At 65.1% G+C, this 26,668-nt stretch overlaps 1 protein-coding gene across 3 annotated transcripts in view; it reads left to right on the top strand.

Moving 5' to 3' along the window:
- COL5A1 (collagen type V alpha 1 chain) overlaps positions 1 to 26,668 on the top strand; it is a 171,986-nt gene that overhangs the window by 125,038 nt on the left and 20,280 nt on the right. For all 3 annotated transcript variants that reach the window (XM_066366730.1, XM_066366729.1, XM_066366728.1), the window contains exons 36-57: positions 37 to 90; positions 4,558 to 4,611; positions 9,697 to 9,750; positions 11,012 to 11,119; positions 12,435 to 12,524; positions 12,636 to 12,689; positions 13,920 to 14,027; positions 16,019 to 16,126; positions 17,070 to 17,123; positions 18,280 to 18,333; positions 18,437 to 18,544; positions 20,193 to 20,246; positions 20,338 to 20,445; positions 21,442 to 21,495; positions 22,276 to 22,383; positions 22,911 to 22,964; positions 23,188 to 23,241; positions 24,673 to 24,726; positions 25,364 to 25,417; positions 26,224 to 26,331; positions 26,427 to 26,480; positions 26,571 to 26,624. In XM_066366730.1, coding sequence (XP_066222827.1) covers positions 37 to 90; positions 4,558 to 4,611; positions 9,697 to 9,750; positions 11,012 to 11,119; positions 12,435 to 12,524; positions 12,636 to 12,689; positions 13,920 to 14,027; positions 16,019 to 16,126; positions 17,070 to 17,123; positions 18,280 to 18,333; positions 18,437 to 18,544; positions 20,193 to 20,246; positions 20,338 to 20,445; positions 21,442 to 21,495; positions 22,276 to 22,383; positions 22,911 to 22,964; positions 23,188 to 23,241; positions 24,673 to 24,726; positions 25,364 to 25,417; positions 26,224 to 26,331; positions 26,427 to 26,480; positions 26,571 to 26,624 — 1,602 coding nt within the window. The remainder of the gene's footprint in view (positions 1 to 36; positions 91 to 4,557; positions 4,612 to 9,696; positions 9,751 to 11,011; positions 11,120 to 12,434; positions 12,525 to 12,635; positions 12,690 to 13,919; positions 14,028 to 16,018; positions 16,127 to 17,069; positions 17,124 to 18,279; positions 18,334 to 18,436; positions 18,545 to 20,192; positions 20,247 to 20,337; positions 20,446 to 21,441; positions 21,496 to 22,275; positions 22,384 to 22,910; positions 22,965 to 23,187; positions 23,242 to 24,672; positions 24,727 to 25,363; positions 25,418 to 26,223; positions 26,332 to 26,426; positions 26,481 to 26,570; positions 26,625 to 26,668) is intronic.

Raw genomic sequence — 26,668 nt, 5'->3', positions numbered from 1 at the left:
ACATTTGTCCTCAAACCGGCCATTCTCTGTCCCCAGGGACCCAACGGACCCCAAGGACCGACGGGGTTTCCTGGACCCAAAGGCCCACCTGTAAGTAGCGCATCTCCCTGGCGTGGTGCCTCTGTCATCGGGACTTTCTGCAGACACTTGTCTCGCCCAGGGGCCTCAGCCTCCGTACGGCGGGCGGTGTGGGTCAGTGGGACGGGACAGAGCCCCCTCGGCTGGGCCGCTCATGGGCAGTCGGCCGCTGCGTCCATCACCGGTGCCGGGGAGGGTCGCTTTGGGAAGCATGGACCCCTTCTTTTCTCCTTCGGACCATCGAATTTTCTGGTTGGGCTCTGAGTTAGGGCCCTAGGGCTACCGTTACAAAGAAAGGTGTATTCTCTGGCAGCCGGAAGTCCAGAATCCTGGTGTGGGCAGGGCTGGTTCCCTGAGGCTCTGGGGGCACTCTGTCCCACAGCCCTGGGCAGGGCTGGTTCCCTGAGGCTCTGGGGGCACTCTGTCCCGTAGCCCTGGGCAGGGCTGGTTCCCTGAGGCTCTGGGGGCACTCTGTCCCGTAGCCCTGGGCAGGGCTGGTTCCCTGAGGCTCTGGGGACACTCTGTCCCGTAGCCCTGGGCAGGGCTGGTTCCCTGAGGCTCTGGGGGCACTCTGTCCCGTAGCCCTGGGCAGGGCTGGTTCCCTCTGAGGCTCTGGGGGCACTCTGTCCCATACCAGGGCTGGTTCCCTGAGGCTCTGGGGACACTCTGTCCCATACCAGGGCTGGTTCCCTGAGGCTCTGGGGGCACTCTGTCCCGTACCAGGGCTGGTTTCCTCTGAGGCTCTGGGGGCACTCTGTCCCATACCAGGGCTGGTTCCCTGAGGCTCTGGGGACACTCTGTCCCATACCAGGGCTGGTTCCCTGAGGCTCTGGGGGCACTCTGTCCCGTAGCCCTGGGCAGGGCTGGTTCCCTGAGGCTCTGGGGGCACTCTGTCCCGTAGCCCTGGGCAGGGCTGGTTCCCTGAGGCTCTGGGGGCACTCTGTCCCGTAGCCCTGGGCAGGGCTGGTTCCCTGAGGCTCTGGGGACACTCTGTCCCACAGCCCTGGGCAGGGCTGGTTCCCTGAGGCTCTGGGGGCACTCTGTCCCGTAGCCCTGGGCAGGGCTGGTTCCCTGAGGCTCTGGGGACACTCTGTCCCGTACCAGGGCTGGTTCCCTGAGGCTCTGGGGGCACTCTGTCCCGTAGCCCTGGGCAGGGCTGGTTCCCTGAGGCTCTGGGGGCACTCTGTCCCGTACCAGGGCTGGTTCCCTGAGGCTCTGGGGGCACTCTGTCCCGTAGCCCTGGGCAGGGCTGGTTCCCTGAGGCTCTGGGGGCACTCTGTCCCGTACCAGGGCTGGTTCCCTGAGGCTCTGGGGGCACTCTGTCCCGTAGCCCTGGGCAGGGCTGGTTCCCTGAGGCTCTGGGGGCACTCTGTCCCGTACCAGGGCTGGTTCCCTGAGGCTCTGGGGGCACTCTGTCCCGTAGCCCTGGGCAGGGCTGGTTCCCTGAGGCTCTGGGGGCACTCTGTCCCGTAGCCCTGGGCAGGGCTGGTTCCCTGAGGCTCTGGGGGCACTCTGTCCCGTAGCCCTGGGCAGGGCTGGTTCCCTGAGGCTCTGGGGGCACTCTGTCCCGTAGCCCTGGGCAGGGCTGGTTCCCTGAGGCTCTGGGGGCACTCTGTCCCGTAGCCCTGGGCAGGGCTGGTTCCCTGAGGCTCTGGGGGCACTCTGTCCCGTAGCCCTGGGCAGGGCTGGTTCCCTGAGGCTCTGGGGGCACTCTGTCCCGTAGCCCTGGGCAGGGCTGGTTCCCTGAGGCTCTGGGGGCACTCTGTCCCATACCAGGGCTGGTTCCCTGAGGCTCTGGGGGCACTCTGTCCCGTAGCCCTGGGCAGGGCTGGTTCCCTGAGGCTCTGGGGACACTCTGTCCCGTAGCCCTGGGCAGGGCTGGTTCCCTGAGGCTCTGGGGGCACTCTGTCCCACAGCCCTGGGCAGGGCTGGTTCCCTCTGAAGCTCTAGGGGCACTCTGCCCCGTAGCCCTGGGCAGGGCTGGTTCCCTGAGGCTCTGGGGGCACTCTGTCCCGTACCAGGGCTGGTTCCCTGAGGCTCTGGGGGCACTCTGTCCCGTAGCCCTGGGCAGGGCTGGTTCCCTGAGGCTCTGGGGGCACTCTGTCCCATACCAGGGCTGGTTCCCTGAGGCTCTGGGGGCACTCTGTCCCGTAGCCCTGGGCAGGGCTGGTTCCCTGAGGCTCTGGGGACACTCTGTCCCGTAGCCCTGGGCAGGGCTGGTTCCCTGAGGCTCTGGGGGCACTCTGTCCCACAGCCCTGGGCAGGGCTGGTTCCCTCTGAGGCTCTAGGGGCACTCTGCCCCGTAGCCCTGGGCAGGGCTGGTTCCCTGAGGCTCTGGGGGCACTCTGTCCCGTACCAGGGCTGGTTCCCTGAGGCTCTGGGGGCACTCTGTCCCGTAGCCCTGGGCAGGGCTGGTTCCCTGAGGCTCTGGGGGCACTCTGTCCCGTACCAGGGCTGGTTCCCTGAGGCTCTGCGGGCACTCTGTCCCACAGCCCTGGGCAGGGCTGGTTCCCTGAGGCTCTGGGGGCACTCTGTCCCGTACCAGGGCTGGTTCCCTGAGGCTCTGGGGGCACTCTGTCCCGTAGCCCTGGGCAGGGCTGGTTCCCTGAGGCTCTGGGGGCACTCTGTCCCGTACCAGGGCTGGTTCCCTGAGGCTCTGGGGGCACTCTGTCCCGTAGCCCTGGGCAGGGCTGGTTCCCTGAGGCTCTGGGGGCACTCTGTCCCGTAGCCCTGGGCAGGGCTGGTTCCCTGAGGCTCTGGGGGCACTCTGTCCCGTAGCCCTGGGCAGGGCTGGTTCCCTGAGGCTCTGGGGGCACTCTGTCCCATACCAGGGCTGGTTCCCTGAGGCTCTGGGGGCACTCTGTCCCGTAGCCCTGGGCAGGGCTGGTTCCCTGAGGCTCTGGGGACACTCTGTCCCGTAGCCCTGGGCAGGGCTGGTTCCCTGAGGCTCTGGGGGCACTCTGTCCCACAGCCCTGGGCAGGGCTGGTTCCCTCTGAGGCTCTAGGGGCACTCTGCCCCGTAGCCCTGGGCAGGGCTGGTTCCCTGAGGCTCTGGGGGCACTCTGTCCCACAGCCCTGGGCAGGGCTGGTTCCCTGAGGCTCTGGGGACACTCTGTCCCGTAGCCCTGGGCAGGGCTGGTTCCCTGAGGCTCTGGGGGCACTCTGTCCCGTAGCCCTGGGCAGGGCTGGTTCCCTCTGAGGCTCTGGGGGCACTCTGCCCCGTAGCCCTGGGCAGGGCTGGTTCCCTCTGAGGCTCTGGGGGCACTCTGCCCCGTAGCCCTGGGCAGGGCTGGTTCCCTCTGAGGCTCTGGGGGCACTCTGTCCCGTAGCCCTGGGCAGGGCTGGTTCCCTGAGGCTCTGGGGGCACTCTGTCCCATACCAGGGCTGGTTCCCTGAGGCTCTGGGGGCACTCTGTCCCGTAGCCCTGGGCAGGGCTGGTTCCCTGAGGCTCTGGGGACACTCTGTCCCGTAGCCCTGGGCAGGGCTGGTTCCCTGAGGCTCTGGGGGCACTCTGTCCCACAGCCCTGGGCAGGGCTGGTTCCCTCTGAGGCTCTGGGGGCACTCTGCCCCGTAGCCCTGGGCAGGGCTGGTTCCCTGAGGCTCTGGGGGCACTCTGTCCCACAGCCCTGGGCAGGGCTGGTTCCCTGAGGCTCTGGGGGCACTCTGTCCCGTAGCCCTGGGCAGGGCTGGTTCCCTGAGGCTCTGGGGGCACTCTGTCCCGTAGCCCTGGGCAGGGCTGGTTCCCTCTGAGGCTCTGGGGGCACTCTGTCCCACAGCCCTGGGCAGGGCTGGTTCCCTGAGGCTCTGGGGGCACTCTGTCCCGTAGCCCTGGCCTGGCTCTGGTGATGCCGGCCGCCCTTGGGGCTTGGAGGTACACTGCCCTGACGTCTGTCTTCATCTGCCCACGGCCTCTCCTGTCTCTCCGTCTTTCTACACGGCTCCCAGTCACTGGTTGTAGGGCCCACCCCACTCTTGGACGTCCTCGTCTTGACTCGGTGACATGAGCAAACACCCTATTTCTAAGTGAGATCTCGTTCAGAGGTCCCAGGGGTGAGGGCTGCCTCTTGTCCCTTTGGGGCGGGCACAGGCCCCCCACTCACAGCAGATACAGTGTATTCCCCTGAGGCCCCTCGGGAAGGAAAAAGCGTCTGATGAGGAGGAAGTTTTGCCCAGTGGGGCGCCCCAGAAGGCTGTGGTTAGGAAGCGGCTGACTTCTGACTCGGACAGGCCTGGGGGCCCGGCTGGCTGGACCGCAGGGTGCTGACAACGGCTCCCTGCCTCAGTTTCTCCCCCTTAGGAGACGAGGGTGACGGCGGTGTGGCCCTCAGGCGGCAGCAGGGGTTCTAGGAGACGACGCGGCACTCGGTTGCCTTAGAAACGGAACGGCAGCCGAGTTGCCCGACGTCTGAGGGTTGACCCCGAGGACGCGTGCGGCTCAGAGCAAGTGAAACTTTTCCTTCCTCTGTGCTTCCTTCTCAGGGCCCCCCAGGCAAGGACGGGCTCCCGGGACACCCTGGACAGAGAGGCGAGACCGTGAGTATCCCCGATGCTGCCGGGCACCGGCTGGCCTGGCCTCTCCCGCGGCCCACACTGCCCTGTCCAGTTGGGAGAGGGCGGTCAGCCTCTGCCGACTTGGGGAGAGGCCTGTCTAGGGGGAGGCCTTGTGCAGGCCGGCGACCTGTGACCCCTTGGTGCAGAGGGCAGGGGCCGGCTACAGGGTCACCGGTGAAACCACCGTGACACAGACAGATGCCCTCGGCATGCTGAGCCTCGTGCGACCCCCCTCTCTCCACCTGAAATAACTGAGAGGCGCTCCTGGAGCTTGCATGCTTTTCTGATCGGGAACAGTTGGAAAGTCCTCCGCTTCTGACTCTGGTGTTTATTTGATGCTTTGAAAGCTCACAAGAAGGGGCCCCAGCCCTGCACCGACCCCAGCTGTGTCCAGCCAGGCCCTTCTGACTGCAGGGGCTGGACCATGGGGAGGGGGTCCGGAGGACACCTCCACGCTGTCCGTGCTACAGTGAAGACAGGTGGCCCGTCGGGCTGGACCCTGGGGAGGGGGTCCGGAGGACACCTCCACCCTGTCTGTGCTACAGTGAAGACAGGTGGCCCGTCGGGCTGGACCCTGGGGAGGGGGTCCGGAGCACACCTCCACCCTGTCTGTGCTACAGTGAAGACAGGTGGCCCGTCGGGCTGGACCATGGGGAGGGGGTCCGGAGCACACCTCCACCCTGTCTGTGCTACAGTGAAGACAGGTGGCCCGTCGGGCTGGACCCTGGGGAGGGGGTCCGGAGGACACCTCCACCCTGTCTGTGCTACAGTGAAGACAGGTGGCCCGTCGGGCTGGACCATGGGGAGGGGTCTGGAGGACACCTCCACGCTGTCTGTGCTATAGTGAAGACAGGTGGCCCGTCGGGCTGGACCATGGGGAGGGGGCCCGGAGGACACCTCCACGCTGTCTGTGCTATAGTGAAGACAAGTGGCCCGTCGGGCTGGACCATGGGGAGGGGTCCGGAGGACACCTCCACCCTGTCCGTGCCATAGTGAAGACAAGTGGCCCGTCGGGCTGGACCACGGGGAGGGGTCCGGAGGATACATCCACCCTGTCTGTGCTACAGTGAAGACAGGTGGCCCGTCGGGCTGGACCATGGGGAGGGGGTCTGGAGGACACTTCCACCCTGTCTGTGCTACAGTGAAGACAGGTGGCCCGTCGGGCTGGACCATGGGGAGGGGGTCTGGAGGACACTTCCACCCTGTCTGTGCTATAGTGAAGACAGGTGGCCCGTCGGGCTGGACCATGGGGAGGGGGGTGCAGAGGATACCGCCACCCTGTCTGTGCTGTAGTGAAGACAGGTGGCCCGTCGAGCTGGACCATGGGGAGGGGGTCTGGAGGACACTTCCACCCTGTCCGTGCTATAGTGAAGACAGGTGGCCCGTCGGGCTGGACCATGGGCACCCGCCGTGCTCCTGGTCAGCGTCTTGGCCATCAAGGCTGATGTCCGACTGTGCCCTGGCCTTTATTCATGCCCGTGGCGGGCTTCGCCATCTGGATGGTGAAGGACCCCAGCCTTTCTAGTTGTAAGAAAAAGCATTCATTGGAAATGTGAAAATTTCCTGCCCCATGAGCCCTTTGGGATTTGGTCCGGCTCCATGCTGTGTCCACCGTAGACGTGTCCCCGGGGATGGGTGTGGGCACAGCTCTGACCTTTAGCTGCAGGCTCAGACCGTTTAGGACTCACAGGGGTCCCCGGTGACCTGCTTGTCACCACACAGGTGGAGGTGGATGGAAAGACACTTCCGTCTCTGTGGCCACTCTTTTTGGGCCAGCCTTCTCTGAAGGGCCCCTGGCCGTGGCATTCTCTCCCCCCCGCCTCCCAGAGTGAGGTTTTCTGGTGCCGTATTTAATATATTCCTTGGTGCCGGCTTAACAAAAAAAATCTTTGTCTCTTTGGTTCTTTGTGACGGAAGCTTATTTAATTACACCTTCCCCGTGTTCTGCCGCACGGCGCGCGGCAGCTGATAAATGGAGATGACTTGGCTCTCCCGTTTATGGAGAAAAATTGAAACATTCCATCTGTGCCGTGCGCAGCTGCCTCTAATGCCGCTCCGAGGAGACGGCTGGGAGGTTCTGCACAGGGTGGGCGCGCCCTTCTCTCTCGTGCGGGCTTGTTTTAGAAAAGAGGCTGGCGGGTAACTGAGCTGTTGTCTCTGCGGGGAAGTATGAGGGGCTTCCCGGCTCCCTCTGCCACGCCAGCTTTGCTGAGGGGCTTCCTGGCTCCCTCTGCCACACCAGCTCTGCCCTCCCCCCGCCCACAGATACAGGGGCACCCATCTTCAGACCCACCCGGCAGACGTCTCCTCCACAGGGAGTCCAGACAGGTCTCGCCAGGGTGCTGGCTTCGTCCGTCCTCACAAATGGAGTCAGACGAGGTCATTCTCATTCCTTCTTCTGAACGGGAGCCTGGAGCCCCTTTCTCAGGAAGGACGCATCCCATGTCCAGCAGCCATGCAGGGTCCCCGACCTGGCCGGACGGAGGGGGGCGGGCCTTGCTTGCCTCCCCTTGCTCCTGGCCCACCGAGCACGGCGCCCGCCGGGATGCGTTCAGCGCCCCTGGTTTCTGACCCTGTAAATAAGTGCAGCCTGCGGAGACTCGCTTTCCAAGTGGCCATTTTCATCCAACGCATGCAGCCCAGCTGGGCCTGATGCAGGGAGAGCCCGCCCAGAAATGCAGCGGAGCCGGAGCCCCGGGGCACGACAGGCAGAGGGTGACGTCGCCAACACCGGCAGGCGAGCCATCCTCCCTGGGAGCTGAGCCCCCGCGCTCACCACCCTCCGGGTCCCCCGGGGGCCGAAGAGCCAGCACTTCCCGCTCCGGACTCCTCCGGCGGCATCCCCGCGTCTCGCCAGGGTCACCGGCACCTTGTCCTCTGGGGCAGCGTGTGGGCACGGCCAGCGCTGGAATGGAGGCTGGGCTGTTAGGGACGTGCCAGCGTACGGGGAGCAGAAACGGGAGAGTCTGTTGAACCGCACTGATAACGCACACGCTGCTGCGTGAGGAAAGACGGCCTGTCCCGCTGTCCCCGTCCACGTGCCGGCCGAGGAGCCCGCCGTACAGCCGTCAGTCCTGCATCGGAGGCGCAGCCACGGGAGCAGGACGGTCCCCGCAGAGCCCATCGGTCCATCCTGCGTCGGAGGCGTGGCCACGGGAGCAGGACGGTCTCCGCAGAGCCCGTGGGTCCTGTGTCGGAGGCGTGGCCACGGGAGCAGGACGGTCCCCGCAGAGCCCGACCGTCCTGCGTCGGAGGCGTGGCCACGGGAGCAGGACGGTCCCCGCAGAGCCCGTCCGTCCTGCGTCGGAGGCGTGGCCACGGGAGCAGGACGGTCCCCGCAGAGCCCGTCCGTCCTGCGTCGGAGGCGTGGCCACGGGAGCAGGACGGTCCCCGCAGAGCCCGTCCGTCCTGCGTCGGAGGCGTGGCCACGGGAGCAGGACGGTCCCCGCAGAGCCCGTCTGTCCTGCGTCGGGGGTGTGGCCACGGGAGCGGGACGGTCCCCACAGAGCCCGACCGTCCTGCGTCGGAGGCGTGGCCACGGGAGCAGGACGGTCCCCGCAGAGCCCGTCCGTCCTGCGTCGGAGGCGCGGCCACGGGAGCAGGACGGTCCCCGCAGAGCCCGTCCGTCCTGCGTTGGAGGCGTGGCCACGGGAGCAGGACGGCCCCCGCAGAGCCCGTCCGTCCTGCGTCGGAGGCGCGGCCACGGAAGCAGGACGGTCCCCGCAGAGCCCATACGTCCTGCGTCGGAGGCGCGGCCACGGGAGCAGGACGGTCCCCACAGAGCCCGTCCGTCCTGCGTCGGAGGCGTGGCCACGGGAGCAGGACGGTCCCCACAGAGCCCGTCTGTCTGTCCTGCGTCGGAGGCGTGGCCACGGGAGCAGGACGGTCCCCGCAGAGCCCGTCCGTCCTGCGTCGGAGGCGCGGCCACGGGAGCAGGACGGTCCCCGCAGAGCCCGTCCGTCCTGCGTTGGAGGCGTGGCCACGGGAGCAGGACGGCCCCCGCAGAGCCCGTCCGTCCTGCGTCGGAGGCGCGGCCACGGGAGCAGGACGGTCCCCGCAGAGCCCATACGTCCTGCGTCGGAGGCGCGGCCACGGGAGCAGGACGGTCCCCACAGAGCCCGTCCGTCCTGCGTTGGAGGCGTGGCCACGGGAGCGGGACGGTCCCCGCAGAGCCCGTCCGTCCTGCGTCGGGGGTGTGGCCACGGGAGCGGGATGGTCCCCGCAGAGCCCGTCTGTCCATCCTGCGTCGGAGGTGTGGCCACGGGAGCAGGACGGTCCCCGCAGAGCCCGACTGTCTGTCCTGCGTCGGAGGTGTGGCCACGGGAGCAGGACGGTCCCCGCAGAGCCCATACGTCCTGCGTCGGAGGCGTGGCCACGGGAGCAGGACGGTCCCCGCAGAGCCACTGTAGGGACACAGCTGGGGTTAGGCTCGCTGGCTTCCTGCCTGGCCGCAGGCTCTTTCCGTGATTAGTGCGTGAGCACGTGGGTGAAAGCGTGTGTGTACCCTACATAAGGTGCGGCCGTCGTGGCGAGAGTCCAGCAGCAGGGGAGCCCCGACGCCTGTCGCCCCGCGGTTCCTCTGTGGTCTGCCCGAGCCCCTTGTGAACCCGGCCTGGCCTCGGCCACCGGCATCACGCCTGGCGCTGTGAGCGGGATTCAGCTCAGACCGGTATGGAACCGGCGTTAAATATTTGCTAACAAGACACGGCTCAGAGGTGGCGCCCACCCCACGTCCAGCTCGGGCCACTGGACACGGCACCAGATCGACTCAGAAGAGGAACGCACCTAGTGGTGTGGTAAAGATGGACAGTTTTCGATGCATCTCCCGGCCAAAGCGTCATGCTGGGGAGCCCCACGGATCTGGCTTTACCTTCGGAAGGAATGCAACAACGGAACAAGAGAAATAAGAGAAACGGGCCCTCTCGGACAAGATCTGGGACCTTTAGGGCTGGGCGCGCGGGGGGGGGGGGTCAGGGCGGCACACCCTCCCACTGGGACCCGCACGGGCGGGGGTGGTTGGTGTGGGCCGCATGGCAGCCGTCTTAGCATGTGACTCTCTCTTCCCAGGGTTTCCAAGGCAAGACTGGCCCCCCAGGTCCTCCCGGCGTGGTCGGCCCTCAGGTGAGATGCGGCGTCCCTGGGTTACCCTGTGTCACCAGCACACACACGAGCGGGTCACGGCATAGCTGTCAGCCCCCCTGGGATCCTGAAGGGGATGCTGACATTCGGATATGCGCTCCGTGAAGGCGACCAGCTGGCAGGGGCAGAGGGACAGTCCTCTGAGCTCTCCCACTGGGGACCAGAGCGGAGGATGAGGTCACTGCCCGAGGTCTGCAGGCTCCCGGGGGCAGACCAGACCGCCTTGGAGTTTGGCTTCCATCCCATGGGCGGGACCGGCTGTGCCGCCTGTCCTTGCTGTTGGCACCCATAGCGCCCTTATTCCGGCCCTGGTTCCTGTCAGTTTCCACGGCCTGAGGTCCTCACTTGTCCTCAGATCAGTGGGAGGAGTGGCTTGCAGCCAGGACCGCTGGCTTACAGCAAGAGGCAGGCCAGCCACTCTGCTTCCTGGGTTGTTCACACCTAGCAAAGCGGGAAATAGATGCAGACCTGCCCCGCCCTCCTCTCGGGCTCTGTCCTGTGGCCCACCTGCCCCGCCCTCCTCTCGGGCTCCGTCCTTGGCCCACCTGCCCCGCCCTCCTCTCGGGCTCCATCCTTGGCCCACCTGCCCCGCCCTCCTCTCGGGCTCCGTCCTGTGGCCCACCTGCCCCGCCCTCCTCTCGGGCTCTGTCCTGTGGCCCACCTGCCCCGCCCTCCTCTCGGGCTCCGTCCTTGGCCCACCTGCCCCGCCCTCCTCTCGGGCTCCGTCCTGTGGTCCACCTGCCCCGCCCTCCTCTCGGGCTCCGTCCTGTGGCCCACCTGCCCCGCCCTCCTCTCGGGCTCCGTCCTTGGCCCACCTGCCCCGCCCTCCTCTCGGGCTCCGTCCTTGGCCCACCTGCCCCGCCCTCCTCACAGGCTCTGTCCTGTGGCCCACCTGCCCCGCCCTCCTCACAGGCTCTGTCCTGTGGCCCACCTGCCCCGCCCTCCTCACAGGCTCTGTCCTGTGGCCCACCTGCCCCGCCCTCCTCACTGCCCTCATTTCCCCGGGAGACGCAGGAGGGACCATGGCGTGGCTCCAGGCAGCGGGCTGCCCAGCACGGCCTCCCGTGTTTGCTCTGATCTTGTCCTTCCTGGGATTTGACCAGAAGGGGGAGACTTGCAAAGCCTTGTGGAGGGTGGTGGGCATGCCGTGGGCCCTCTGCCTCCCCGGGCAGGGCCGTCCTTCGACATGAGGACAGAAGGTGACTCCCTGAAATTTGTGGCTGATGTTGATTTCCCCCCACAGGGCCCCACAGGAGAAACTGGTCCGATGGGCGAGCGTGGGCACCCCGGGCCTCCGGGTCCCCCCGGTGAACAGGGGCTCCCGGGTCTTGCCGGGAAGGAGGGGACGAAGGTGAGTTGCTCGGACCGTCCACGCCGGGCTGGGCTGTTCCTAGGGGATCCTTTTTGTGGTTTGTCTGTTTTCTGCTGCTCTTGGCCGGTGAATGTGTCATTTCTCACACAAACGCTGCTCACGCTACCCCACTGCCCAGACCACGGGCTCAGCCCCACTCCTGCTCCATGTAAAAAAGGGCTGAGCTGACCGCTGGAAGGATGGACGTAAAGGGCGTGGGGATCACACGTCCTTGCCTTCTGCCTGGGGGCCGGGCTTGTCCCCAGCTCTCCCCCAGGGGTCCCACCTGGCTCCCAGAAACACAACACGTACTGACCCTTCGTAGGTCCCTGTCTTCTAGAAAGTGACCCTTTACACAGCTCCCCACAATCAGGGACGAAGGACTAAGCCAGAGTAGAGGAGGGGGTGCCTTTCTGTCACCTCCTGGCGTCGGCTCTGCGTCCCTGTCCTCTGTTCCTGAGAGAGCCACACTCTCCCAGCCCCCGCCTGGATGCCTGGGGGCCGCGGCCATCTTTCCTGTTAATTAGCATAGAAATGGGTCATTCTTCCCTTTTCAGTTTTTCAGTTAGAGTCACAAGACATAGAAGCTCCAGAACATACAGCCACACGCGAGAGTGTCACCTCGGTAACACAGTAGAACGAGAGCCAGTGAAGGAAACCTGAGAACATTGAGCACACCTGTGTGTGTGTGTATTTAAATACCCGTATGCCTGAAAACTAGGCACGTCTGTGCTTTCGATACATAGGTATCGTTCACGTGTAGCTGCAGGTCCTGGTGTAGGTCCCGGTCACAAGCGGACCTCTCTGCTGGTTTGAAGACCCCCTATGCTCCCATGTTGGATCCCAGAGAAAAATCTGGAAGGGATCAAAGCGTTAACATCCCTCCAAGAAGGCGTGGGCTCAGGGGGTGCATCTTTTCAGAAAATGTGGTTTGGGGCTCGAAACAAGCGTCTCCGGTGGAGAGTGCCTCTCGGGCAGTGCTCCCAGCCCTTTGGCTGTGTGTCCCTCCGAGGACCCCACGTCCGTGGGGAGGCAGCCCTGGGGCGGAGCAGCCACCTGGCCATCAGCTCTGCTCAGCCCATGTGGCCCCGAAGGACTTTGGGAGAAGTCACAGACGGAGTCCGTCCCTGACACCCACACGGCAGCCGGACCGCGGGCCTCCCGGGCGTGAGCTTGGGCCGCGTTCCACGGTGTGAGGCTGCCAACCAGCAGGTTGTGTTCGGACTCGATCCCTTGGAAACCCCAGGCCTGCCCAGCTCCCACGGACCCTGGCCCTGGGCATCGCTCAGAAACCCACCTGTGTCTTCAATTTCAGGGGGACCCAGGCCCCACCGGCCTCCCTGGGAAAGACGGACCTCCGGGGCTACGCGGCTTCCCCGGGGACCGAGGGCTCCCTGGCCCGGTGGTGAGTAAGGGGCCGGTGAGGGATGGAGTCGGACACCACCAGCCTCGGAGGGGGGGCTCTCCCCAGGGCTCTGCCCGCGACGCCCCTGACCACGATCTCGTTGCTTTGCAGGGAGCACTTGGGCTGAAAGGCAACGAGGGTCCCCCTGGCCCGCCGGGCCCCGCGGTGAGTGGTGCAGGTCCCAGGACACGCCTTTCCAGTCCTCCTGCTCGGAACCTGGGCCGCGGGGAGCATGGGGGTCCCCTGTGGGTTCTCGGAGGCTGTGCTGGAGGAGTGGACTTGACGGGGCTCCCCTGTGGGTTCTCGGAGGCTGTGCTGGAGGAGTGGACTTGGGAGGGGCGTGAGCTGTTTGTCCTGAGCTGGTAGCCAGGGCAACAGAGGGCCTTGGGGGGTAGGTCGTGTAAGGAACAGTGACCGGCTGGGCAATAGGGAGGGAGAGAAGGAGGAATGGCCCCACTTCACGTGTGAGGGGTTTGGGGGCCTGGGACAGCCCACAGGGGAGCAGACACATCTCCGTGGCCTCTAAACATGGGCTCAGAGTTGGGCCCCCCACGTGCCCAGGGCCCCTGAGGCAGAGATGGGCCCACACAGGTGGGAGCTCAGACCCTGGAGCATGGGTCAGGTACACTCACCTGCTGCCTATTATGTAAGAGTCCAGCCAGCTGGGAGGGTTGTGAGAGGAAGCCCAGGCCCTTGGCTGTGTATGGGGGCCACGTGAGGCCACGCCCACCGTGAGGCGCACCCCAGACCCCCGTTCCTGTCTGATGCTTTGTGGAAACTGGACGTTGGCTTTAATTCCCCCTTTTTTCAAACGGGGACCTGTCCGACAGCCCCACTCAGCTCCACAGATGTGGGTCCTCAGGGGCAGCTCCCAGCCCCTGGCCAGCTCGGAGAGCGGACCACGAAATAAGCCCCCCTTTCCCCTATCCGAGTCACGGACCATTTGAGAGGTGATGACCAGTAAGTCAGGTGGAAATGAAAATGTCACCTTTCTTAATAAAGACCCGGGGTAAGATGACATCTGGGCAGCAGCAGTGGCCTCTCCATGCTGACCTCCTAAAATTAGGCTGAGGGACCACCTGTCAGCAGGTCTCCAGGGGCAGCACTCCCCTCCCCTGTTGCCCCCTCCCCCGCCCCCAGACGAGGAGGAGGAGCAGGGCTGAAAGCCTGTGTGGGCAGGCAGACCCCAGGCGGGGTTGAGGGGAGACGAGGCTGTTACAGGGCCCAGAAACACAGAGCCTCAGGTGCGGGACCAGACGGTCTGTGTTTGCAAAGGGCCCTAAGGAGCCATCGTGGGCTCCAGAGTGAGCAAGGGTGAGTGGGAGGACCGGGTGGGAAATCAGATCCGTGCCGTCTGAGAGCCTTGACGTGAACCCACTTCTTGCCCCATCCCAGGGCTCTCCGGGGGAGAGAGGTCCGGCCGGTGCCGCTGGGCCCATCGGAATTCCCGGGAGGCCTGGGCCGCAGGGACCTCCAGGGCCGGCTGGGGAAAAAGGAGCCCCGGTGAGTATTACTGTGCCCCGCCCCGCCCTGGCTATGGCTGTTTCCCTGGGGGTTTACAGGATGGGGGGGTAGGGGAGCTGAGACCATCCTCTCGGAGAGTGGAGAGCGTGTGTTCAAGGTGTCCTGACTGAGGTCCCGGGGCGGGTTCCCCACGAGTCTCCTGGGCTGGAGGGGGGTCCCGGGCAGGGGTCCACCTGCCTGCCACACCTGCACATCTGTGCCCCGGCGTGTGCAGACCCGGGGAGGGCTGAGGGCAGTGTGTCCAGGCGCCAGGAGCCACATGCGGAGGGGGCGCGGCCGCCTGCTGGGTGCACGGCGCTCCTGCCCTCTCTGTGGCCGTGGAGACTTGGGACAGGCACCTCCTTGGCTGGATTGGGGGCGAGTGTGGCTAGAAGAAGGGACAGGAGTCCTGTGACAGGAAAGGTGGAGCTGCTTTCTGGGCCCCCATAACCACCGTCCGTCTCAGTGAGCCCCGAGAGGTGGAGAGGTGGGGGCTTTGTGGGACCTCTTGAGTTGGGGGCTTTGGAAGCTTGGTTTCCGTGCGGGAGACCGAGCCCCCTTCCTGTGGGGACCCTACCTGTGCCGCCTGTGGCCAGCCTCCCTCCGTTTCTCCGTCCCCCACGACCCACAAACGCCTCCCCACCCCCTTGACCTACCCTCACCCCCACGTCTGGCTCTGCCACACGGTGTTGCAAACTGCCACCTACCCCGTGTTCCATCAGCTGTGGGGACAGAAGGCACCCCTTCTGAGTTCGAGGTGTCAGAATGAGCCAAGCTCTGAGGGAACTGCAAGTGTCACCATGGCCGGTCCCCAGTTGAGCTGAGGACATGTGGAGCTGTCTCATTTTGGTTAGAAAAATGGAGTTTTCCTTTGCACAGATAGCTCTGAGAAGCTCACAGTTAAGGGAGAGGGCCCTGGTCACCTCCCCGGGTCAGAACTCCCCATGGAAGCCACGTTGGGGACAGCTGGGCCACCGAGGGTTCGTCCAATGTGTTAGCAGCAGTTGGATGGCGTCTGGTCATTTCCAGTGAGGCACCCGGGACCTGGGTCCAGCTGACCCTGCGTCAGAAACCTGACGCCTCGGGACTTCAGTGGACGCAGGGTTCACACAAACGCGGTTGGAAATGGTTTTGTTTGTTCGTTGTTTCAAGAGGAAGTATTTAAACAGAAACCTCTCAAGAAAATGGCTCATTCGCTGCGTGTCTGTCATTCCCCAGAATAGCTCCAGAAAGGGCAAGGGTCTTCAAGCAGGGTCGGCGTGGCCAGGGAGGGGCCTGGGTCTCAGGTTCTGGGAGGGCGGAGACTGTGGTCAGTGGGGGGCTGAGTGGGAGGAGCTGGAACCGGCAGGACAGGTGCACATGGGGCAGCTCCGTGTTGTATTGGCCGGCGGCGTTGAGACCGGGCAGTGGGCACATGTGACCTCTTCCGCGTCCTCGTTCCGGCATGCACACCCTCGTTCTGTGCGTCTGTTCGAGGAAGGTGATGTCCAGCTCGGGTGAGAGCCTTCTGGCGGCTCAGCCTGTCATGGTGACCGTTAGACTGAGCAAAGCAAGAACTCGGGGAGGGTCATCACCCCAGAGCAGTGACCAGGAGGAGGGGTCGGGACCAGGAGGAGGAGGAGGAACCAGGAGGAAAGGAGGGCGGGGCCGTGGGTCTGTGTGCGTGCGGGCGAGCGTGCGTTTGGCAAGCAGGGTCTCTGCAGATAGTCGAGGATGCTGACGCTGGCAGAGGCTGGAGCGCTGCCCGCCTGTCTCCCGGTTTTGATGGTCCTGCACACAGGCTCAGGGATCTGCTTGGCCGGGTCTGAATCCTGGCCCCCTGTGCCTCAGTTTCCCTTCTGTAAAAGTAGCAGGATGGGGCTCAGGGTATTCGTCTGAAGTCCGTGAGGACAGTGGACATGACCACTCCCCGAGAACCGTCAACTTCCTGCCCTGGGGCCTCTCTTTGGGGGGGGATGAGCTGTCTCTGACGGTGACTCTTCTTTCTTCAGGGCGAGAAAGGGCCACAAGGTCCCGCTGGCCGAGACGGTCTCCAGGGTCCTGTGGGGCTGCCCGGTCCAGCTGGCCCCGTGGGCCCCCCTGGAGAAGACGGAGACAAGGTAAGGGGAACCGAGATGCCCTCCTGCCGACGGGCTGGAACCGGGCCGTCCCTTCAGACCGGGTGCAGGCGATGTGGGGGCGGCGGGGACATAGCGCCCCACCGCCCGTGCCCGCCCTGCGTTCCCGTGTTCCTGGAGGAGCTCAGAGCGGCTCTTGCCCACGTGCGACGCACGAGCCTCTTCCGTTTGCGAAGCCGCCTAGGAGATGCTGTCGTTTACTTTACCGACGAGCCTGCCAGGACTTAGAAGCCGTTCCCCCTGGTGTAGCCTTCATGCTGTCAGCAGCAGAAGGGGGCGGAAAAAAAACCTCCCTCTGCCCCAAATCCTTTCAAATCTTAACCCGCTTCCGTGCGCCTGTCGCCTGCGTCTGTTTTTAGACGTCGTCCCTGGAGTGAGCACGGCTCCCGCTTATTAGGACTGTGCTTCCCAACTCCGGGGCGGCCCCGGGGGTTAGCCGGGCGCGGGGCTCTGTTTCATGAAGACGACACTGGCTTCAGCTCCTCTCGTGTAACTTCCTACTTATAGTCACCCTCCCGTGTGGCATCGCGGAGGCTGCCCTCTCGCCGTGGACGACGCCGTGCCCGCGGGGCGGGGCGGGGTGGGGTGGGGAGTGGAAGCCAGCCCTGCACCACAGACACCCCCGGGGCGGGGAAGACTTGGGACCGCCTCTTCGGAAGCGTGAACATTTTCATCACGGTTTAACCGTGTGTCCAGACCCACTCAGGTTCATGCGTCGCTTCCGATCGAGGCCGCGCCCCCTTCCACGTCGCATTGGGAAGGACGTCCCATGAGTAGAGGGGAGCGTTTCCCCCTGGGGAATTTGCAGAGCACTTCCCTCCGCCCGCCCGGGAGAGGAGATGACTCTTACTTGCCCAGAAGAGGAAGAATGACGGGGAGATGAGGTCCGGATGATGCGGGGCTGACAGGTCTCTCCTTCCTGCAGGGCGAGATCGGGGAGCCGGGACAGAAGGGGAGCAAGGGGGACAAAGGAGAGCAGGTGAGGACACGCAGGCGCGCGGATGGGGCCCCGGAGAGCAGGTAGGACCACGCAGGCGTGTGGGCGGGGCCCCGAGAGCAGGTGAGGACCACGCAGGCGTGTGGGCGGGGCCCCGGAGAGCAGGTAGGACCACGCAGGCGTGTGGGCGGGGCCCCGGAGAGCAGGTAGGACCACGCAGGCGTGTGGGCGGGGCCCCGGAGAGCAAGTAGGACCACGCAGGCGCGCGGGCGGCCACGCCCCGGGCCACCTGCACAGCGCCACGCGTCCTCCCTGCTGTAACTGCGATTAACGTAACAACACGAAGAGCTGAGACCGGATAGGGCAGCTGATGGTTCATTCCTGTGCGCACATCATGCGTGTGTGCACGTGCATGGCCTGTCACACACCGTGTGCGTGCACACGCCCCTCCATGGGTGGCCCCTGGTGAACACGGGGCCGGAATCTGCTCGCAGGTTCTGGGAACTGGAGGACAGTTCAGCTCTGTGGTCCTGGAGGTTTCCGGATCTGCAGACGTGGTCACGCCCTCCGGCCGAGGGCTCACAGGGGCAGCCCCTTGACTGCCCGCCTCTTCCTTTTCTCAACCTGCTGGGAACACTAGTGTGTCCTGGCGCTGACCCGGTCCCTGGGCTGCCAGCTCCTTCCGGTGGGTGTGGGACACATCCTGTCTCTGCTGTGTGGTCAGGCCTTCCCACCGGGTACCTCTGTCCCCATGGTGGTCGAGTCCCTGTTGGGGCCTCCGCCTGGTGCTCATGGCTCCCGAGGTCAGTTGTGCCCTTCCCTGTCTCACGGGCTCCCTGGGCTGACAGGGATATGTGTTTGGGGACACGCACAGGGACAGGGAGTCATGGTGTCAGGCCCAGGCGTTGGAGCCAGGCCCCAGCTCAGCCACGGATGAGCCGTGTGATCTCCATCCTTGTTTGAAAACGGGGCCCCAGCGGCCTGTGTCCTGGTGGGCGTTGGCCTCTGGCAGGACCTCAGTGGTGGCTGCCCTGGCCACCGGTGGCAACGTGCTTGGGTTTGAACCAAGGGCGTCACCGGTTCCAGAGTGGCAGACGGCCACCTGCAGGGACTTGAACTGGTGCACGGGGACACCCCTGCTCTGCCTGAGCCTCAGCTGGGATTTCAGAAGCAACTGTGTCTGTCTTTCCCCCCACAGGGTCCACCTGGGCCGACGGGTCCCCAAGGCCCCATCGGACAGCCAGGCCCCTCCGTGAGTATCTGTGGTTAAGGACGTTCGGACGACCCTGACCCCCTCCAGCTGGCGGGCGCCGGTAACCAGTCCTCACCCCCGCTCCATTGTCCCCCGCCTGCAGGGAGCCGACGGAGAGCCCGGGCCTCGGGGCCAGCAGGGCCTCTTCGGGCAGAAAGGTGATGAAGGTCCAAGAGGTTTTCCTGGGCCCCCTGGGCCTGTGGGGCTGCAGGTAACTGTAGACTTTGTAACACGGCTCGTGTCTGCTTCCAGTAGCGCCTGCATCTTTGTCCTCCCTTCCTCTGTCCTTCTCTCTTATTTTTTTATTTTTCTGAAGTGAGAAGCGGGGAAGCTGAGACACTCCCACATGTGCCCGACCGGGATCTACCCGGCATGCCCACCAGGGGGCGATGCTCTGCCCATCTGGGGCGTCGCTCTGTTGCAACCAGAGCCACTCTAGCACCTGAGGCAGAGGCCATGGAGCCATCCTCAGTGCCCGGGCCAACTTTGCTCCAATGGAGCCTCGACTGCGGGAGGGGAAGAGAGAGACAGAGAGGAAGGAGAGGGGGAGGGGTGGAGAAGCAGATGGGCGCTTCTCCCGTGTGCCCTGGCCGGGAATCAAACCTGGGACTTCCGCACTCCGGGCCGATGCTCTACCACTGAACCAACCGGTCAGGGCCTCTTTGTCTTTTTGAGAATGGGAAACCGAAGCCTGGGCTGCAGGGACCCCTGGGCTCCCCCCTAAGTTGCAATTGCTGTAAATTCCCGTGGTCCCAGATGTGCCCATCTCGACTTCAACCCGTGACGATTATTTCCACGATTGTGGTGGAAACGTTGGAAGCGGCTGGTAAACTGTAAGAGATAAAAACAACCGTGACTCCGGAACGTACCACCCCGGGGTGCCGCAGCGCACACCTGGGCCCGTTTCCCGTCCTGCCTTTCAAGAGCGTGTGTCTGCACACACGGGCATGGGCACACCCACGTAACCTCATCTGGGTCTCGCGAGATCGAAGCCGGCCGTGTGTGTGTGTGTGTGTGTGTGTGTGTGTGTCTGTGTGTGTGTGTGTGTGTGTGTCTGTGTGTGTGTGTGTGTGAGTGTGTGTGTGTGTGTGTGTCTGTGTGTGTGTGTGTGTGTCTGTGTGTGTGTGTGTGTGTGTGTGGTTTTTGTGTGTGTGTGTGTGTGTGTGGTTTTTGTGTGTGTGTGTGTGTGTGTCTGTGTGTGTGTGTGTGTGTGGTTTTTGTGTGTGTGTGTGTGTGTCTGTGTGTGTGTGTGTGTCTGTGTGTGTGTGTGTGGTTTTTGTGTGTGTGTGTGTGGTTTTTGTGTGTGTGTGTGTGTGTGTGGTTTGTGTGTGTGTGTGTGTGTGTGTGTGGTTTGTGTGTGTGTGTGTGTCTGTGTGTGTGTGTGTGTGTGTGTGTGTGTGTCTGTGTGTGTGTGTGTGTGTGTGTGTGTGTGTGTGTGTGTGTGTGGTTTGGACCTGGCTTTGTCCACGTGCGTCACGGGGTGTGTCGGGTGTTGTTAAATCATCTTTGAGGCATCAGTCTGTGTTTATCATTGAAGTCGTGGTTTTTAGCTGCTATGAGGGGGTCCCACCTGCGGTGGTGACGTAATTAATTTGAAGACCCCGGTGCTGCTGGCTCCCTTGGTTTCACTGGCCTGTGGGACGTCCCAGTAAGGACCCCTGTCCACCAGCCTTTGTATTTTCCTCACTTTTCTCGGGCCAACTCGGAGACCTGGGGTTACGGGAGGTCCCCGTGCTGCGCGTTGCGCTTAGAGACTAGAAGCGCTTTCCTGAGTCTCCTGACGCTGGCCAGGCGCGGGTTGGGGCGCCCCGAGAGCCGTGTGTGCCCCTCCGCTCAGCTCTGCCCCCTGCTGTTCTCAGGGTCTGCCAGGGCCTCCGGGAGAGAAGGGCGAGACGGGAGACGTGGGCCAGATGGTGAGTATGACGGGGACCTGGCGGTGGCCCTTGGCTCCTGTGTCCGTACACGTTTGCATTCCTCCGTGCTCAATGGCTCTCCTCCTCCTAGGGCCCCCCGGGTCCCCCCGGCCCCCGAGGACCCTCTGGAGCGCCAGGTGCTGACGGGCCGCAAGGCCCCCCCGGGGGAATCGGCAATCCGGGCGCCGTGGGAGAGAAGGTGACTCCCGCCCCTTAACTGTGCCCGTGTCCGATGCGTGCGTGTGTGCCCGCCTGGCTCCGTGGAGGTGTGCAGGGGTACTTCTGGGCCCTTCCTGTCGGACACACTGAAGCTGAGGACATCCGGGCGGGGGGTCTGGGGGCGGTGACCTGCTGCCCCTGCCAGCCGGGTGCAGAATTTGTGAATAGACTCCCAGAGTAGCCCAGCCTCCGTCTGCAGGGCTCTCCTGAGAGAGGGGGTGTCTGTTCCCTCCAGGCCTTCAAGTCCTGTCTTCCCACGGCCTGGGGTCCTCACCACTGGCCCCGGGGTTGATGTGTGGGCACGCCTCCACACACGTGTGCAGCAGGCTCCGCTGCAGTGCTCACGAGCTCGTGTCCTCCAGAGCACTGACCCTTGCCTCTCGGGCTAAAAGGACAAAGTGGTGTTTCCATCCTTTTGCGTGTCCTGGACGCTGTTCCCAGAGCTTTCAGACGTCAGCCATTAAATTGAGAGACATCTTCCGTTTTCTGCGACCGCTAACCAGTGACGCGCTGTCTCTGCTCAGGGGCGTCTTTCTCTCAACGTCTCCCCCAACCCCCCCCCCCCGGCATAGGGACCGTGTCCCGGACACCTGCCGCCACCGCCCACACCCTCTGCCCGCCTGCAGCTGCCCGCCCTGCTGTGGAGACCGTGCGGGCTCCTCTGTGCCTCTGCCTGGCTCTCCCCTCAAAGCAGGGGCTCCTGCCCTGTCCACCGGCTTCTCAGTGTCCCCTGAAGCTCGTCTCGGGGAAGCCACCGGGCACCCCCCTGGACTCTGCACACTCCTTGTCCCTGACTGTGACCGCTGGGTTCTTTACGGCCTTTTCTCCTGTCCCGGGAGCCGTCAGAGGACAGGGACCCCTGTCTCGGCCCCTGCCCTGGCCCCCTGCCCTGGCGGCGGCACCAGGGAGGGTTGGACACGCTGGGTGTTGGAGCTGGTGCTCTCGGCACCAGCATGACCTCCCATTTCCTCCTCAGGGTGAGCCTGGCGAAGCTGGCGAGCCTGGCCTTCCCGGAGAAGGGGGCCCCCCGGTGAGTGAGCGGGCACTGGGGGCGGGGGCCACCGGGCGCAGGGGGCTGGGTGGGACGTGCTCGCTCTGCCTCCGTGTTCCCACCTGTGAAACGGGAGCCATGTGCCCTCTGGTGCTGCCCCGACGGTCACTGCGAAGAAGCAGCCTGTGTGTGCACGTAGGTGTGCTTACACGCGTGTGCATCTGCTTGTCTGTGCATGCGTGCGAGCAGACATGTTAGCAGTAAGCACGCGTGAGCGAGGGCTGCGAGGGGCCCTGCCGTCTGTGGTGTTCTGGGCCCTTCCGCAGGCTGGTGTGAATGTGGGCAGTGGTGTCTGCCGGTCAGCCCAGGCCCGAGTGTTCAGACCTCTGCAGGTCAGAGGTGGATTCCGGCCTGCCTGGGGGGAGGTCCTCTGGGGCCCAGGAGGTGGCTGGTGGACAAAGGTCTCGTGGGCGTCTAGCTGCTCCCTCTGCCTGCAGACCACAGAGAAGGGGGCCCTGCAGGGTCTGCACTGTCCGCCATCTAGTCTGGGGGTCAGTGCCTCCCACGCAGAGGCAGTCTCGGCCTCAGAGGGCCCCTCACCAAGCCTGTGGGCTCCTCGGGCCACCTGGTGGGACCAGCATGGCCCGACTCTCATGGGGAGCGTGGGCGGCTGGTAGGACCTACCACCAGGCTCCACGGCCTGAGGGGGCGGCATCCCTTCCGGGTGATGCTGCCCACGGGCGCATCGGGCCAGGGCCTCGCTCTGGGGCAGCCGCCAGGTCTGCTCTGGGCACATGGGCACTGGGCTTTCTCCTGCAGGGACCTAAAGGCGAAAGGGGAGAGAAGGGCGAGTCAGGCCCTTCTGGTGCTGCCGGACCCCCTGGACCCAAAGGCCCTCCCGGAGACGACGGTCCCAAAGGCAGCCCCGTGAGTAGCTCCGAGAGGCCAGGGCGCCCAAGGCTGGGGGCGGGGGCTGGGCGGCTGGACGGCCCTCCCCCACCTGACACTGTCGCTTCCTGACCCCCTGTGTCCTGGGGACAGTAATGTCCGGTTTAGAGTTTCAGCTAGCTCTTGAATCTAAGTGGTGAAGGTGGGGGCAGGGATGGCCTTCAGAGGTCCCACGTGGGGACAGGCGGGAGCTGGGGGGGCTCCGTGCCTACCCCCCCTTCCCGTGGCCTGCCGATGCTGCATCAGGCCTGAGCCGTGTGCTCTGGAAGCCGGAAAGTGTGGCCTCAGTGCGAGAAGACAGAGGCTGCCTGCCCGCGTCCGGGCTTGTTGTGCGACTCGCAGGAGATGATGTCCGAGAAAGGGCCCCCTGGCGTGAAGGGTGCTGTGGTCTCAGAGTGTTCCAGGGGGTGGTTGGCGGGGAGGCGGCCTTCACGCAGGGACAGCTGGGCAGAGGGCGCTCCAGGCCAGGTGCTGGGAGTGGACACGCCTCTCTGTCTCTGTTCCAGGGCCCGGTCGGATTTCCTGGAGACCCCGGCCCCCCCGGAGAGCCCGGCCCCGCGGTAGGTGTTCGTGGAGCCCCTCTGTCCGTCTGTCCGTCCTGCACGGTGTTGATTCGCCTTTGCATTCTGATTGGATGGAGAACCGTGTCCCCAGCCCTGAGCAGGCCGTGTCCCCACCCCACTGGACCGGACGGGGTTGGCTTTTCGAGACGGGACTGAGGTGTTTCTGCGTGAACTCAGGTAGCATCCAGGAGACTGAAGGGACTTGCCTTTGTCCCCACAGGGTCAAGACGGCCCCCCTGGTGACAAAGGGGACGACGGCGAGGCCGGGCAAACGGTGAGTTTGCTGTGACCTTGATCCCAGTGGAGGGTCTCCATGCCTTCTTGGGGTTTGCAACTTGCTTTGCTCGTTTCCGAGGCAGACCCAAACCCCGTTACGGTGTGATGTTGATTCTCATCTGTGACGGGGCCGTGGGCTCCCTCCGAGGGTCTGTCGGAAGCATGGGCCCTCCTTCCGGAAGGAAAAACGCTCGGGCTGCCAGTCGTGCCCACCCAGGGAGCCACAGCCCGCCCCAAAGGCCCACCCCAGAGGCCCACAGTGAGCTCTTTCCAGCTTCGCAGGGTCCAGAGCTCCTCCTCAGAGAGCTCTTTCCACGCTGGCCCCTTGAGCTGAGATCATGCTAGAGGTTGCCTCTTAACACCTCCTGTGGAGTTTTTTTTGTTTTGTTTTGTTTGTATTTTTCTGAAGCTAGAAACGAGGAGAGACAGTCAGACAGACTCCCGCATGCGCCCGACCGGGATCCACCTGGCACGCCCACCAGGGGGCGATGCTCTGCCCCTCCGGGGCGTCGCTCTGCCGCGACCAGAGCCATTCTAGCGCCTGGGGCAGAGGCCAAGGAGCCATCCCCAGCACCCAGGCCATCCTTGCTCCAGTGGAGCCTTGGCTGTGGGAGGGGAAGAGAGAGACAGAGAGGAAGGAGGGGGGGTGGAGAAGCAGATGGGCGCTTCTCCTGTGTGCCCTGGCCGGGAATCGAACCCGGGACCCCTGCACGCCAGGCCGACGCTCTACCACTGAGCCAACCGGCCAGGGCCTCCTATGAAGTTTTTCTGAAACTTTGCTTCAAGCCGAGTCTCTCTCTGGGATGGAGGAGACCCCAGTGTGAGCTCGTGCAGGTCGCTCCGCCCTTGGGGCGACTGAGTCCTCACGGCTCTCCCTCCCCCAGCCCACACCCATGGGGGTTTTTCGGCCCGAGGGCACAGGCCAATGTCACTGGTCTCAGGTGAGCAGCAAGCAAAGGCCGCTTAGGTAGGGACAGCAGCTCAGAGGCCACGTCCCCCTGACCCCCCCAACCAAGTCCTGGCCTAGGACCCAGGGCACTTGTCCTCCCTGAGCCTCCGTGTCCACGTCCGCGGAAGGTGGTGTGCGCAGGCGGTGGTGTGGACCGAGCCCGTCACCGAGAGTCGGGGTGATTGTGATGGTGGGGATGAGGACAGTGCTCCTCCTAACAGCAAGGGAGGTCACCATGGTCAGGCCAGCCCACACCGCCACAGCCGGGCACCAAGGACAGGCCGAGGTCGAAGCAGAGGCCTCCGGGACAGCGTCACTTAGGACCTGGCCTGCCAGCCCCAGAGACAAGGGAGTTGGGGCCAGAGCCCGAGGCCTGAGTGGAGGGAAACTGTTCTCTTAGCCTCAGTCCGGCCCAGCCCTGCCTGGCCTCAGCCCAGGGGACCCCGGTCCCTGACGCCCCCATTTTCTCTCTGACTCCAGGGATCCCCGGGCCCCACCGGTGAGCCAGGTCCGTCGGGGCCTCCAGGAAAAAGGGTAAAAACTCGGCAAACCCATCTCCTCCCACCTCCACTGTGCATGCGGCCTGCCTGGCCCCCCACCCCTGTGTCCCCCACCCCCACCTTCGGCTTGGACCCCGGGGGGGCACTGGAAGCCCCGGCGAGGGAGATGCTTCTGCGTGAAGAGCCCCCTCCGCACGGCTTCCCGCCGCACCATCGGCTCTCCACCCGCGGGGTCGACGCGCCCACTCCTGTCAGGAAGAGCCCGGTGGCTTCGCCGTAGTAAGGGCCGACCACACCCAGGCGGCCGAAAAGCGCCCCTCCCGGGGTCAGGCCTTCGGCAAAGCGAGAGAGGCTGGGAGGCGTCTGTCTCCACACTGCATGATGAGCCGAGTGCTAGTGTCACAGAAAGCCAAGCTGCTGGGCGTGACGCCGATACACACAGTGGCCAGAGCGACCCCACCCCGGCCCCTGCCTCCGCCCCCGCACATGGACTCGAGGCCTTTTCCAGCCCGGGGTCGTTCTGACTCATCTGGAGGGCCTGTGCCTCGCCGGCCGGGATTCCTGGGCGTGACCTCCGTGCCCCTGCATGCCCGGCTGTTCCCCCGCACGCCCTGCGCTCACCGCTCTGCGGCTGCAGCCCGCCCATCCTGTGTGTTTCTCTCCTGTCGCAGGGTCCCCCCGGGCCCGCAGGCCCCGAAGGCCGTCAGGGAGAGAAAGGAGCCAAGGTGACGTGCTTCCTGGGTGCAGAACTCCCCGGGGGCGAGCGGGGTGGGAGGTGGTGATGCAGGTGACCCCGGGAAAGTCACCGCGGGGCCTCGGGAGACCTGGCTCTCCCTGCAGACCTGGCCCAGACGGTCAGTCAGTCTTCTCTGAGACAGCGGCCGCTTTGGGCTCAGCGATGGCATTGGGCACTGGGGTTCGGGACCCCCCCCAGCTCCAGAGCCTGTCCCGCCAGCCCGAGGGGGTGGGCAGCGGGTGCCAGCATCGGAAAGGCCAGGGTGCTCTATGACCTCGGGCCTGGCCTCTGACCTGGGCACCTCAGCTGCGTCACCCGCGAGGAAGGCGATGACAGTGCCCAGCAAGGGGCGGGGCAGGTGCAAGGCCGAGGCCGCCGTGCAGGGAGCGTGCAGCCGGGGACCGTGGGGCCGGTCTCCCAGCACCCCGGTGGCACCGCCGGCCTCTTCCTGGAGGTGGCCTGTCACAGGGGAAGGGCAGTGGTGAAAGTCCCCCGGCCCTGTGCCTGTCGGGAGCTGGTGGCTGTACCCACCGCGAGCTCAGGGCTGCCGTAACCGCTCTGCTGGCCACGATCGGCGTCGTTGGCGGAGCCCAGCCGGCGAGGAAGTTGGCGGGAGGGGGAACTGGCCAGGCAGTTGCCCCGGGAATGGGGAAAATTGGGGCAGCCCCCAGGGTATCTGGGGGTGTCTTCAGGGTTCTTGCCACGGCTCCCTGGGGTTTCTGAGCAGCATCCTGAGTGGGGTGTCCCTGAACCGCGGCGCGGGGGTCCCATGGTCTTCACCTTGCCGCCCTGCAGGGAGAAGCGGGCTTGGAAGGCCCTCCTGGGAAGACTGGTCCCATCGGCCCCCAGGGGGCCCCTGGGAAACCCGGGCCTGATGGCCTGCGAGGGATCCCCGGCCCTGTGGTGAGTGGACCGGGGAGACCTGGGGTTGTGGGCACAGGGGTGGGCACAGGAACGGGCCTGGCGGGCGGGCTGACGGAGGGCCGCCTGTGTTTCAGGGTGAACAAGGTCTTCCGGGATCCCCAGGCCCCGACGGCCCCCCCGGGCCCATGGTGAGTGCCGTGCGAGGAGCCCCCGGCAGTGGTGGAGGGCGGGACTGGGAGAGAACCTGACCCTGACCCCCACCCCGCCCCACCCCGCAGGGCCCCCCAGGACTCCCTGGCCTCAAAGGAGATTCCGGCCCCAAAGGGGAAAAGGTAAGGGAGCCTCGGATGGGGTCGCGGGGATGACTCGGGGACCC

This window comes from Saccopteryx leptura, chromosome 2 (genome assembly GCF_036850995.1).
Source record: "Saccopteryx leptura isolate mSacLep1 chromosome 2, mSacLep1_pri_phased_curated, whole genome shotgun sequence".
NCBI lineage: Eukaryota > Metazoa > Chordata > Mammalia > Chiroptera > Emballonuridae > Saccopteryx > Saccopteryx leptura.
Note: the sequence above shows the minus strand (reverse complement) of the source record. Positions and strands in the feature narration are given on the sequence as shown.